The sequence below is a fragment of the Ranitomeya imitator genome, chromosome 2 (genome assembly GCF_032444005.1).
Source record: "Ranitomeya imitator isolate aRanImi1 chromosome 2, aRanImi1.pri, whole genome shotgun sequence".
Lineage (NCBI taxonomy): Eukaryota > Metazoa > Chordata > Amphibia > Anura > Dendrobatidae > Ranitomeya > Ranitomeya imitator.
Window position 1 is genome coordinate 23,415,001 of NC_091283.1, and position 12,281 is coordinate 23,427,281.

General features: G+C 48.9%; 1 protein-coding gene across 1 annotated transcript; it reads left to right on the plus strand.

Moving 5' to 3' along the window:
- The first annotated feature begins 1,604 nt into the window (after positions 1–1,604).
- Positions 1,605–8,616, plus strand: PTGIR (prostaglandin I2 receptor). Its single transcript, XM_069746145.1, has 2 exons — positions 1,605–2,784; positions 7,924–8,616. The coding sequence occupies exons 1-2, from the start codon at positions 1,930–1,932 to the stop codon at positions 8,176–8,178; spliced, it is 1,110 nt and encodes a 369-aa protein (XP_069602246.1). The 5' UTR covers positions 1,605–1,929; the 3' UTR covers positions 8,179–8,616.
- Positions 8,617–12,281: the final 3,665 nt, after the last annotated feature.

Genomic DNA, 12,281 nt, shown 5'->3' on the forward strand with positions numbered 1-12,281 from the left:
TCTCCAGCATTCTACCCCCAGTGTCTCCAGCATTCTACCCCCAGTGTCTCCAGCATTCTACCCCCAGTGTCTCCTGCATTCTGCCCCAGTGTCTCCAGCATTCTACCCCCAGTGTCTCCTGCATTCTGCCCCAGTGTCTCCAGCATTCTGCCCCCAGTGTCTCCAGTCCTGCCCCCAGTGCTCCAGCATTCTACCCCCAGTGTCTCCAGCATTCTACCCCCAGTGTCTCCAGCATTGTGCCCCAGTGTGTCCAGCATTCTGCCCCGGGCCTCCCGGATCGCCACTCTCAATAATAATAATAAAAAAGTTCTTCTTACCTGGCCGCGCTCCTGCGGCGAAGGCGAAGCTCCCTCCACTCAGCTGAAGTGCACACTTGCCAGCAACTGACACTGACATCAGACGCCGGCAACGTGTGCGCTGCGGCTGACGTCAGCTGCCAGCCTCCGATTGGCTGGTGGCCGTTAACTATTGATGTGTGGGGGCTGGCCCGCACCTGCACGTCAATAGTGTTGCCGCAGCACCGCTAAGGGCCCAGTTTAGCTTGCCGGTAGGGGCCCGGTGAGCAGATGAGATGGGGCTCGATGCGGGCCCCCTCTGCCCACCAGGTCCCATACACCAGTCAGGGCAGTAATGCCCAATGGCGGCCCTGGAGGGAGGTTACATTTATGAGTTGAGGCCCCACTGATCATTAGAATTGAGGGTCCCAGGGCTCCCGGAGCAGCGCTGCACTCAGCTCTAAGCTCAGGGACCTCAGGACTGATAGGTGTAAACTGTGAACTCGATGAGTTGGATGATGGGAGTTGTACATTGTACAGGAGGGAGATCATTAGTCTGTGGCTCCTGGTCACAAGGATGATGGGTGTGATACATTGTGTGAGAGGAGATTACATTTTGAGCTCTTGGACTGCCTCTCTCTTTTTTTCTCTTTTCTTTCTATTTCTTTGTCTCTCTTTGATTATCTTTCTTTTTTTTTCTGTCTTTTTCTATTTGTTTTCTTTTTCTCTGTCTCTTTTTTTACTTTTTTCTTTCATTTTCTATTCTCTTTTAATTTAAATAATTAAACTAAAAGAATTACTTTGATTCTCTCTTTAACTCTATTCCCACTTTTAGTTAATTGCGCTTTACATCTTTTTCTTGTTTTCTTTCACTTTTTCATTCTTTTTAAATTACTTTTTTTCCTCTACTTTTCTTTCATTTTTCTTTTTAATTTTCTCTCTTTTGCTGTCTTTTTTTCTTGTCGCTTTTAGTTTATTTTTGTCTTTTTTGGACTTTTCTCTCTTTTTTTTTTTTTTTTTAACGTCTGTCTTTAACATTCCGTCAAAGGGAAAATAAACTCCAAGCGAATGTGGCGCTAATCACCTTAGGATTTTTTGAATACATCCACTTCCAGTGAAAAAAAAAATGTTAATAAAAGTTCATTTATCTTCTCAAAACAAAACAAAAAAAGGAAAAAAAATATTTAAAAAATACAGTACAACGCGTTTCGGCTGCTATTTTTACAGTGCAACCTTCATCGGGTGACAAACAAACCCCCAAACATACAAAAGCACATTCCGCCAGTTTATTTCCCTTTTCTTTTCGTGTTCTCTCTTTCTCTTCCTCGCACTCTCCCCTCCCACTCGGCTGTCTCTGTTCGCTGGTCATATCACTGACAGATCACAGCGCATTGAGTCAAGTGTGCGAGGGAAAGCAGAAAGTGGAGAGAGCTCAGTAATCGAAAGAGACAGACGCGCATGAAGCGAGAGAGCGCAGAGGTGCCCGGCGGGCGGCTGCACCAGATCTGGATGGAAGGCGAGCAGCTGCAGAAAAGGAAGAGAAAGTGAACACGGCGCAAAAGAGACATTCCCCCGGAGACAGAGGAGGTGACCGCTCTAGAAGGAAGAGACGGGCACTCGTGGAAGCCGGCAGCGATAGCGAATAGTATCAGAGATGCTGGAGTCGCTTGTGATAACAGCGCCGCCGTCTCTCCACAACACCGTGCACCACTTCTGCGAGAACTCCACCCAGGTACACGCCGATAGTAACCCGGCCATCAGCACCCTCATGTTTGCCATGGGAGTACTGGGAAACCTGCTGGCACTGGGTATCTTGGGAGTCCATCGCAGAGAAAGGAGAGCGCGTGCCTCGCCATTTTGTATCCTGGTGACGGGACTGGCAGTGACGGATCTCCTGGGCACCTGCGTCCTGAGTCCAGTGGTTTTCGTCTCCTATGCCAAGCAGGCGTCTCTCCTGGCATTGGGCTCTGAGCCGCTCTGTAAACTTTTTGCATTTGCTATGACTTTTTTTAACCTGTCCTCCATGATGATCTTGTTTTTTATGGCTTTTGAGCGTTGCCTGGCGCTAAGTCACCCGTATGTGTATGCCCAGCATAGCTGGGGGCACCGACTGGCACGGGCGTCTTTGCCCATTTCCTACGTTTTGCCGGCTCTGCTCTGTGCCCTGCCGCTGATAGGAGTTGGTGAACATAAGCAGTACTGTCCGGGCACCTGGTGCTTCATTCGGATGGCAGTGCCGCCCACGACTGGTAAAGATGGGGCTCTGGCCTTTTCTCTGCTGTATGCCAGCCTGACAGGACTCCTAATCCTGGCAATATTACTGTGCAATGCCTCTGTGACTGCCAGCCTGTGCCGTATGAGGAAGGGGCAGAGGGCGAGAAGAGGCTCACTGCGCAGAGGGGGCGCCACCCGAGGGTGGTTCCTGGGAGCCGGAGAAGAGGAGCTGGAACATCTCATCCTCCTGGTGCTCATGACCTCAATATTCATGGTGTGCTCGGTGCCAATGACGGTGAGTGCCCCGGAGAGGCTGACGCCATCACCACCCCATCAATGTGCCCATAGCCCGTAGATGACGGGAGACAGGGGAGGGAGAGCGAAGGGTTAATTATATATAGGGTATAGAGAGAGGAACCCAAACCGAAGTGGAAAAGCGGACCCCGACCCCAACCCTCAGCTCCGACATCTCAGGGTTGAAGTCACTCAGTGCAGGACCTTGTCCTCCATCGACGCCTCCCCGGCAGGAAGCGACTGAGTGGTCCGCGTCCTCTGCCCTATTACTTCCCTTTCAGCTTTATCTATAGGATAAATATGTTTATTACAGGAAGGTTTACATTCACTAACTGCGGATTTTACAACTATATCTGCTGGAAGTGAGACCCGAGCGTCCACCACTACAACGGTGAAAGAATCATTCCGACATTGCGTCTCATCCCCCCCCAACTAATATTAGATTGAGACGCTTGTTCCCATTTTTATTGCTTCCCTCCTGAACTACAGTTACCCCGGGTCACATGAAACATTTACTGTCTTGACCAAAAGTTTTGACAATGACAGAAACTTTGATTTTCACGTTTTGCTGCTTCCATGTTTTGGGATATTTTAGTCCGACGTTTCTATGGTTACTGACCGACAATTATAAGCATTCAGAAGTTTTTACACTTTTATTAACAAATCCATGAAGTTTCTGTGACGACTCAATACAGTATTTCCAGCGCTGCCCCTTATTCTCCACACTCCTGCCCCTTATTCTCCACACTCCTGCCCCTTATTCCCCACACTTCTGCCCCTTATTCTCCACACTTCTGCCCCTTATTCTCCACACTTCTGCCCCTTATTCCCCATACTCCTGCCCCTTATTCTCCACACTCCTGCCCCTTATTCTCCACACTTCTGCCCCTTATTCTCCACACTCCTGCCCCTTATTCTCCACACTCCTGCCCCTTATTCTCCACACTTCTGCCCCTTATTCCCCACACTTCTGCCCCTTATTCTCCACACTTCTGCCCCTTATTCTCCACACTCCTGCCCTTTATTCTCCACACTCCTGCCCTTTATTCTCCACACTCCTGCCCCTCATGCTCCACACGCCTGCCCCTTACTCTCCACACTCCTGCCCTTTATTCTCCACACTCCTGCCCCTCATGCTCCACACGCCTGCCCCTCATTCTCCACACTCCTGCCCCTTATTCTCCACACTTCTGCCCCTTACTCTCCACACTCCTGCCCCTTATTCTCCACATTCCTGCCCCTTATTCTCCACACTTCTGCCCCTTATTCTCCACACTCCTGCCCCTCATTCTCCACACTTCTGCCCCTTATTCTCCACACTCCTGCCCCTCATGCTCCACACGCCTGACCCTTACTCTCCACACTCCTGCCCTTTATTCTCCACACTCCTGCCCCTCATTCTCCACACTTCTGCCCCTTATTCTCCACACTCCTGCCCCTCATGCTCCACACGCCTGCCCCTTACTCTCCACACTCCTGCCCTTTATTCTCCACACTCCTGCCCTTTATTCTCCACACTCCTGCCCCTCATGCTCCACACGCCTGCCCCTCATTCTCCACACGCCTGCCCCTCATTCTCCACACTTCTGCCCCTTATTCTCCACACTTCTGCCCCTCATGCTCCACAATCCTGCCCCTCATTCTCCACACTCCTGCCCCTCATTCTCCACACTCCTGCCCCTCATTCTCCACACTTCTGCCCCTTATTCTCCACACTTCTGCCCCTCATGCTCCACACTCCTGCCCCTTATTCTCCACACTCCTGCCCCTTATTCTCCACACTCCTGCCCCTTATTCTCCACACTCCTGCCCCTTACTCTCCACACTCCTGCCCCTTACTCTCCACACTCCTGCCCCTTATTCTCCACACTTCTGCCCCTTATTCTCCACACTCCTGCCCCTTACTCTCCACACTCCTGCCCCTTACTCTCCACACTCCTGCCCCTTACTCTCCACACTCCTGCCCTTTATTCTCCACACTCCTGCCCCTCATGCTCCACACTCCTGCCCCTTATTCTCCACACTCCTGCCCCTTATTCTCCACACTCCTGCCCCTCATGCTCCACACTCCTGCCCCTTATTCTCCACACTTCTGCCCCTTATTCTCCACACTTCTGTCCCTCATGCTCCACACTCCTGCCCCTTATTCTCCACACTTCTGCCCCTCATGCTCCACACTCCTGCCCCTTATTCTCCACACTCATAGTAACATAGTTAGTAAGACCGAAAAAAGACATTTGTCCATCCAGTTCAGCCTATATTCCATCATAATAAATCCCCAGATCTACGTCCTTCTACAGAACCTAATTGTATGATACAATATTGTTCTGCTCCAGGAAGACATCCAGGCCTCTCTTGAACCCCTCGACTGAGTTCGCCATCACCACCTCCTCAGGCAAGCAATTCCAGATTCTCACTGCCCTAACAGTAAAGAATCCTCTTCTATGTTGGTGGAAAAACCTTCTCTCCTCCAGACGCAAAGAATGCCCCCTTGTGCCCGTCACCTTCCTTGGTATAAACAGATCCTCAGCGAGATATTTGTATTGTCCCCTTATATACTTATACATGGTTATTAGATTGCCCCTCAGTCGTCTTTTTTCTAGACTAAATAATCCTAATTTCGCTAATCTATCTGGGTATTGTAGTTCTCCCATCCCCTTTATTAATTTTGTTGCCCTCCTTTGTACTCTCTCTAGTTCCATTATATCCTTCCTGAGCACCGGTGCCCAAAACTGGACACAGTACTCCATGTGCGGTCTAACTAGGGATTTGTACAGAGGCAGTATAATGCTCTCATCATGTGTATCCAGACCTCTTTTAATGCACCCCATGATCCTGTTTGCCTTGGCTCCTGCCCCTTATTCTCCACACTCCTGCCCCTTATTCTCCACACTCCCGACCCTTATTCTCCACACTCCCGACCCTTATTCTCCACACTTCTGCCCCTCATGCTCCACACTCCTGCCCCTCATTCTCCACACTCCTGCCCCTCATTCTCCACACTCCTGCCCCTCATTCTCCACACTCCCGACCCTTATTCTCCACACTCCCGACCCTTATTCTCCACACTCCCGACCCTTATTCTCCACACTCCCGACCCTTATTCCCCACACTCCTGCCCCTTATTATCCACACTCCTGCCCCTTATTCCCCACACTCCTGCCCCTTATTCTGCACACTCCCGCTCCTTATTCTCCACATTTCTGCCCCCTATTCTTCAGGCTTCTCTTGATGCATTTTATGCTTTGGACTGATATAAACTCACAATACAGAAAGTAAAAAAAACTAAAGAAGAAGACCTCTAGAGGAGAAGAACCTGAGGGAACAGTGGAACGAAACTGACACTTGGGGTACAGGATAATGACACTGACACTTGAGGTACAGGATAATGACACTTACACTAGAGGTACAGGATAATGACACTGACACAGGGTACAGGATAATGACACTCGGGGTACAAAATAATGACACTGACACTTGGGGTACAGGATGATGACGCTGACCCTCGGGGTACAGGATGATGACACTGACACTCGAGGTACAGGATAATGACACTGACACTTGGGGTACAGGATAATGTTACTGACACTGGGGGTACAGGATAATGACACTGACACTCGGGGAACAGGATGATGATGCTGACACTGGGGGTACAGGATAATGACACTGACACTCGGGGTACAGGATAATGACGCTGACCCTCGGGGTACAGGATAATGACGCTGACACTCGGGGTACAGGATAATGACACTGACACTCAGGGTACAGGATAATGACACTGACACTCGGGGTACAGGATGATGATGCTGACACTGGGGGTACAGGATAATGACGCTGACCCTCGGGGTACAGGATAATGACACTGACACTCGGGGTACAGCATAATGACACTAACACTCGGGGTACAGGATAATGTTACAGACACTGGGGGTAGAGTGTAATGTTTATCACATTGTGACTGACTCCCCAGGGGGATTTGAAGTGTCCCCTCGCAGTATTGGGTTACCTGTGGCTCTAGTTGCTCTGTGCTTGGGTGGTTTGTAGTCAGTAGATTTAGGGTTAATTAGGCTGAGGGAATGATTTGTCTCTTATCTGAGTTCTCTTCACAATCACCTAATAAACTTCATTGAAAGAGAAAACACCAAATGTCTGTGATCACTGGTCACCTGGGGTTCAGCATTCTGCAGAGCCTCTCACCCCTCTGTCCTCTGCAGAAGATTGCACCCCGGTCGGAGTGGACATAGAGGACTGAGAGCCCCTGTGTAGTGACCGTGTGTTGCCCCCAAGTCAGCAAAAAAATCATATTTAAAATGAGTAATTGCTGTTAGAGCTCTGTGAAATGTGTGAATAATCCTAATTTATCCAGCAACATCTCTGGATTCGTGTATCACTGGTGGTCTGAAATGATTAAGGGATAAATGATGACATCCTTATTGATCTGGGACAACCAAAGGGTTAATGGTAACTTCCCATGTGGTTTAGTGCATTTATTGAGTTAGTGGTAACACCCCTGGTGGTCTGGGGCAGTGGAATGGTTAATGGTGGCATCCCTGGTGGTCTGGGGCAGTGCAATGGTTAATGGTGGCATCCCTGGTGGTCTGGGAAATTGGAAGGGTTAATGGTGGCATCCCTGGTGGTCTGGGTAGTGGAATGGTTAATGGTGGCATCCCTGGTGGTCTGGGGCAGTTGAATGGTTAATGGTGGCATCCCTGGTGTTCTGGGGCAGTGGGATGGTTAATGGTGGCATCCCTGGTGGTCTGGGTAGTGGAATGGTTAATGGTGGCATCCCTGGTGGTCTGGGGCAGTGGGATGGTTAATGGTGGCATCCCTGGTGGTCTGGGGCAGTGGGATGGTTAATGGTGGCATCCCTGGTGGTCTGGGGCAGTTGAATGGTTAATGGTGGCATCCCTGGTGGTCTGGGGCAGTTGAATGGTTAATGGTGGCATCCCTGGTGGTCTGGGGCAGTGAGATGGTTAATGGTGGCATCCCTGGTGGTCTGCAGCGGTGAGGTTCTAATCCACCTGTAGTAAAGACTGCAGGACGCCTCCTTCTCCAGGAGTGGCTGTATGCCGCTCTGACCCTGCATCATCAGCCAGCCGGGCACTGCACTCTCATGACTTGTCCGTTATGTCACCCACAGCTCCGCGCTTTCCTGGGCGCCCTCTACAACAAAGGAGACCCAATGGATGAAACTGGCGATCTAATGGCTTTCCGATTCAGCGCCCTCAATCCCATCCTGGACCCCTGGATCTTCATCATATTCCGGGGATCAGTGTTCCGTAAGCTCCAATCTCTGCTCTGCACAGCCTGGAACAAACCCACTAAACCAGTCCCGGCCCTTGGTTCTGTGGAGGCCGGTGCAATCAGCCCGATGACCTCTATCACCGGACCCTGAGAAATTCCAGACAAAATCAACAAAAAAAGAAAAAAGAAGGGACTACACATGACAAGGTTCCCCTCGGGGGCAGGGCACTGGGTGACATGGTGTTCCTCATGGGCGGAGCTCATGTGTGGATTTGTCTGTTACATTGTAAGAAGTGTGCAGCTATCTCTTATTTCTTGCTGCGCCCCCTTTATTTGGTGTGGACTAATGACTGCCCTTTAGTGAGATTCTCTGTTATCAGCCACACAACAACAGTGTTAATATGTGGAGTTTGGCAGTGTGGACTGTCCTGGATCTCGGACTTCAGAAGAAATAATTGTACTACAGGGTGTTTGGGGGTCAGTGATGGACGTCTTGCCAGGCCGACCCACCATCATTCCGGAAGACCACAGAGCCCGCACTGTAACCGCGCCATCTTTAGTTTCTTGCACTAAACGTCTGTGAGATGAACGTCGCTTGTGCCTCTTATTCCTGCTGGATCAGTGACCGGAGACGCCATTCCATCCTCACTCACAACACCCTCCAAAAACCAAACATCCCAGTGTAGTGGAAACCCGTACTGGAAGAGAAAACCAGTACATTACAGACCTCAGAACTGACTGATACGACAATATAAGATATCTATACGGCACAAATTAGCGCTGGTCCCATCATCACATAATCAGGACTGTCCTCAACACATAATCAGGACTGTCCCCGTCATCACATAATCAGGACTGTCCCCGTCATCACATAATCAGGACTGTCCCCGTCATCACATAATCAGGACTGTCCCCATCATCACATAATCAGGACTGTCCCCGTCATCACATAATCAGGACTGTCCCCGTCATCACATAATCAGGACTGTCCCCGTCATCATATAATCAGGACTGTCCCTGTCATCACATAATCAGGACTGTCCCCATCATCACATAATAAGGACTGTCCCCGTCATCACATAATCAGGACTGTCCCCATCATCACATATTCAGGACTGTCCCCATCATCACATAATCAGGACTGTCCCCATCATCACATAATCAGGACTGTCCCCATCATCACATATTCAGGACTGTCCCCATCATCACATAATCAGGACTGTCCCCATCATCACATAATCAGGACTGTCCCCATCATCACATAATCAGGACTGTCCCCATCATCACATAATCAGGACTGTCCCCGTCATCACATAATCAGGACTGCACCATCATCACATAATCAGGACTGTCCCCGTCATCACATAATCAGGACTGTCCTCATCATCACATAATCAGGACTTGCCCCTGTCAAGGTTCACACCGTGCTGCCAATACTATGTCACGGATCCCAGCAGTATGTCAGGGATTCCGGGGAAGATATCTTTATCGTCCCCACTACTCACACTAATTTGTCACGAACCAGGGTTGTTTGGTTGCCCCTGGTTCCTTCTGAAGGGAATTTATCTATGTCCCACTTCCCAGTTCCAATTTGGAACTTAAAGCTCTCTGGCGCCCCCCTTACCCTCAGGTCAGATTAGGTACTGCACCTAGGGTAATTAGTCGCCAGAAAGGCTGCCTGCTATGTACTGGCTATGTAGAGGGCAATATAACTACTCCCACACAGGCGGGAACAATAATCAATGCCGCCGTCGCTGCAAAGATTCCCAATCGCACAGAACAAAGTATGATGCCACCAATTAACGGGCCCGGAGCCAACCCAAATCAGTAGTGCAATTCACTTCAGAGGACGCACAGTCGTTTAGAGCAGAAGGGACAAGCTAGCAATTAAATATTTTACTCCATGAAAAATTAGGCAGTGTTTACAAAGTATAAAAAGATATTAGAAAGGAGACGATTCGTATATACATTACAGATTACAAAATAAAATAGGGTTATCGTTGAAAAGAGAACTTTAAGGTTAAGTCATGGTATCATCTTGGCTGGCCTGTGGCTTAGGAGGCTAAATACATTCAGATGCATGGAACAGCTTTGCCAAGCTGGTGTTAGATTGCTTCCCGGGCCAAGACTGACTTGCTACTCAGCAGGCGTAAAAGAAATGCCCTCTGTCGTGACATCACTAAGTGGGCTGAGTAATGATATGCACGGATCTGCTAGTTATTAACGTTTTCCAAAGTCTCAGACAAAGGAATTCCTGAGTGAGAGGGGAGGGACAATGAGTGGCTTTACAGGATTGGTCGTCTACGGTTTAAAGCCACACCCTGCTCACACACTAGTTTCAAGATACCTAGTGTCACTGCTCTATGCTTTGCCTTTGGATGGAGGAATGCAGGGGGGGAGAAAGGGGGGTCACAGCTGCATTGTGTGTGTGTAGAAAGTCATGTCATTCTGAAACTAAACTCACAATATGACATTTTTTTGCATTATCGTGACAGCCCCATCATCTCATAATCAGCACTGTCCCATCATCACATAATCAGGACTGTCCCCATCATCACATAGTCAAGACTGCCCCATCATCACATAATCAGGACTGTCCCCATCATCACAGAATCAGGACTTCCCCATCATCACATAATCAGGACTATCCCCATCATCACATAATCAGGACTGTCCCCATCATCACATAATCAGGACAGTCCCCATCATCACAGAATCAGGACTGTCCCCATCATCACATAATCAGGACTATCCTCATCACATAATCAGGACTATCCTCATCATCACATAATCAGGACTATCCTCATCGCATAATCAGGACTGTCCTCATCGCATAATCAGGACTGTCCTCAACACATAATCAGGACTGTCCTCAACACATAATCAGGACTGTCCTCAACACATAATCAGGACTGTCCTCAACACATAATCAGGACTGTCCTCAACACATAATCAGGACTGTCCTCAACACATAATCAGGACTGTCCTCATCGCATAATCAGGACTGTCCTCATCACATAATCAGGACTATCCTCATCACATAATCAGGTCTGTCCTCATCACAATCAGGACTGTCCACATCACATAATCAGGACTATCCTCATCACATAATCAGGACTGTCCCCGTCATCACATAATCAGGACTGCACCATCATCACATAATCAGGACTGTCCCCGTCATCACATAATCAGGACTGTCCTCATCATCACATAATCAGGACTTGCCCCTGTCAAGGTTCACACCGTGCTGCCAATACTATGTCACGGATCCCAGCAGTATGTCAGGGATTCCGGGGAAGATATCTTTATCGTCCCCACTACTCACACTAATTTGTCACGAACCAGGGTTGTTTGGTTGCCCCTGGTTCCTTCTGAAGGGAATTTATCTATGTCCCACTTCCCAGTTCCAATTTGGAACTTAAAGCTCTCTGGCGCCCCCCTTACCCTCAGGTCAGATTAGGTACTGCACCTAGGGTAATTAGTCGCCAGAAAGGCTGCCTGCTATGTACTGGCTATGTAGAGGGCAATATAACTACTCCCACACAGGCGGGAACAATAATCAATGCCGCCGTCGCTGCAAAGATTCCCAATCGCACAGAACAAAGTATGATGCCACCAATTAACGGGCCCGGAGCCAACCCAAATCAGTAGTGCAATTCACTTCAGAGGACGCACAGTCGTTTAGAGCAGAAGGGACAAGCTAGCAATTAAATATTTTACTCCATGAAAAATTAGGCAGTGTTTACAAAGTATAAAAAGATATTAGAAAGGAGACGATTCGTATATACATTACAGATTACAAAATAAAATAGGGTTATCGTTGAAAAGAGAACTTTAAGGTTAAGTCATGGTATCATCTTGGCTGGCCTGTGGCTTAGGAGGCTAAATACATTCAGATGCATGGAACAGCTTTGCCAAGCTGGTGTTAGATTGCTTCCCGGGCCAAGACTGACTTGCTACTCAGCAGGCGTAAAAGAAATGCCCTCTGTCGTGACATCACTAAGTGGGCTGAGTAATGATATGCACGGATCTGCTAGTTATTAACGTTTTCCAAAGTCTCAGACAAAGGAATTCCTGAGTGAGAGGGGAGGGACAATGAGTGGCTTTACAGGATTGGTCGTCTACGGTTTAAAGCCACACCCTGCTCACACACTAGTTTCAAGATACCTAGTGTCACTGCTCTATGCTTTGCCTTTGGATGGAGGAATGCAGGGGGGGAGAAAGGGGGGTCACAGCTGCATTGTGTGTGTGTAG

Coding starts and splice junctions, on each gene's coding strand:
- PTGIR (XM_069746145.1), top strand. CDS start 1,930: ATGCTGGAGTCGCTTGTGATAACAGCGCCGCCGTCTCTCCACAACACC. Junction 2,785..7,923: donor TGTGCTCGGTGCCAATGACG/GTGAGTGCCCCG, acceptor TGTCACCCACAG/CTCCGCGCTTTCCTGGGCGC.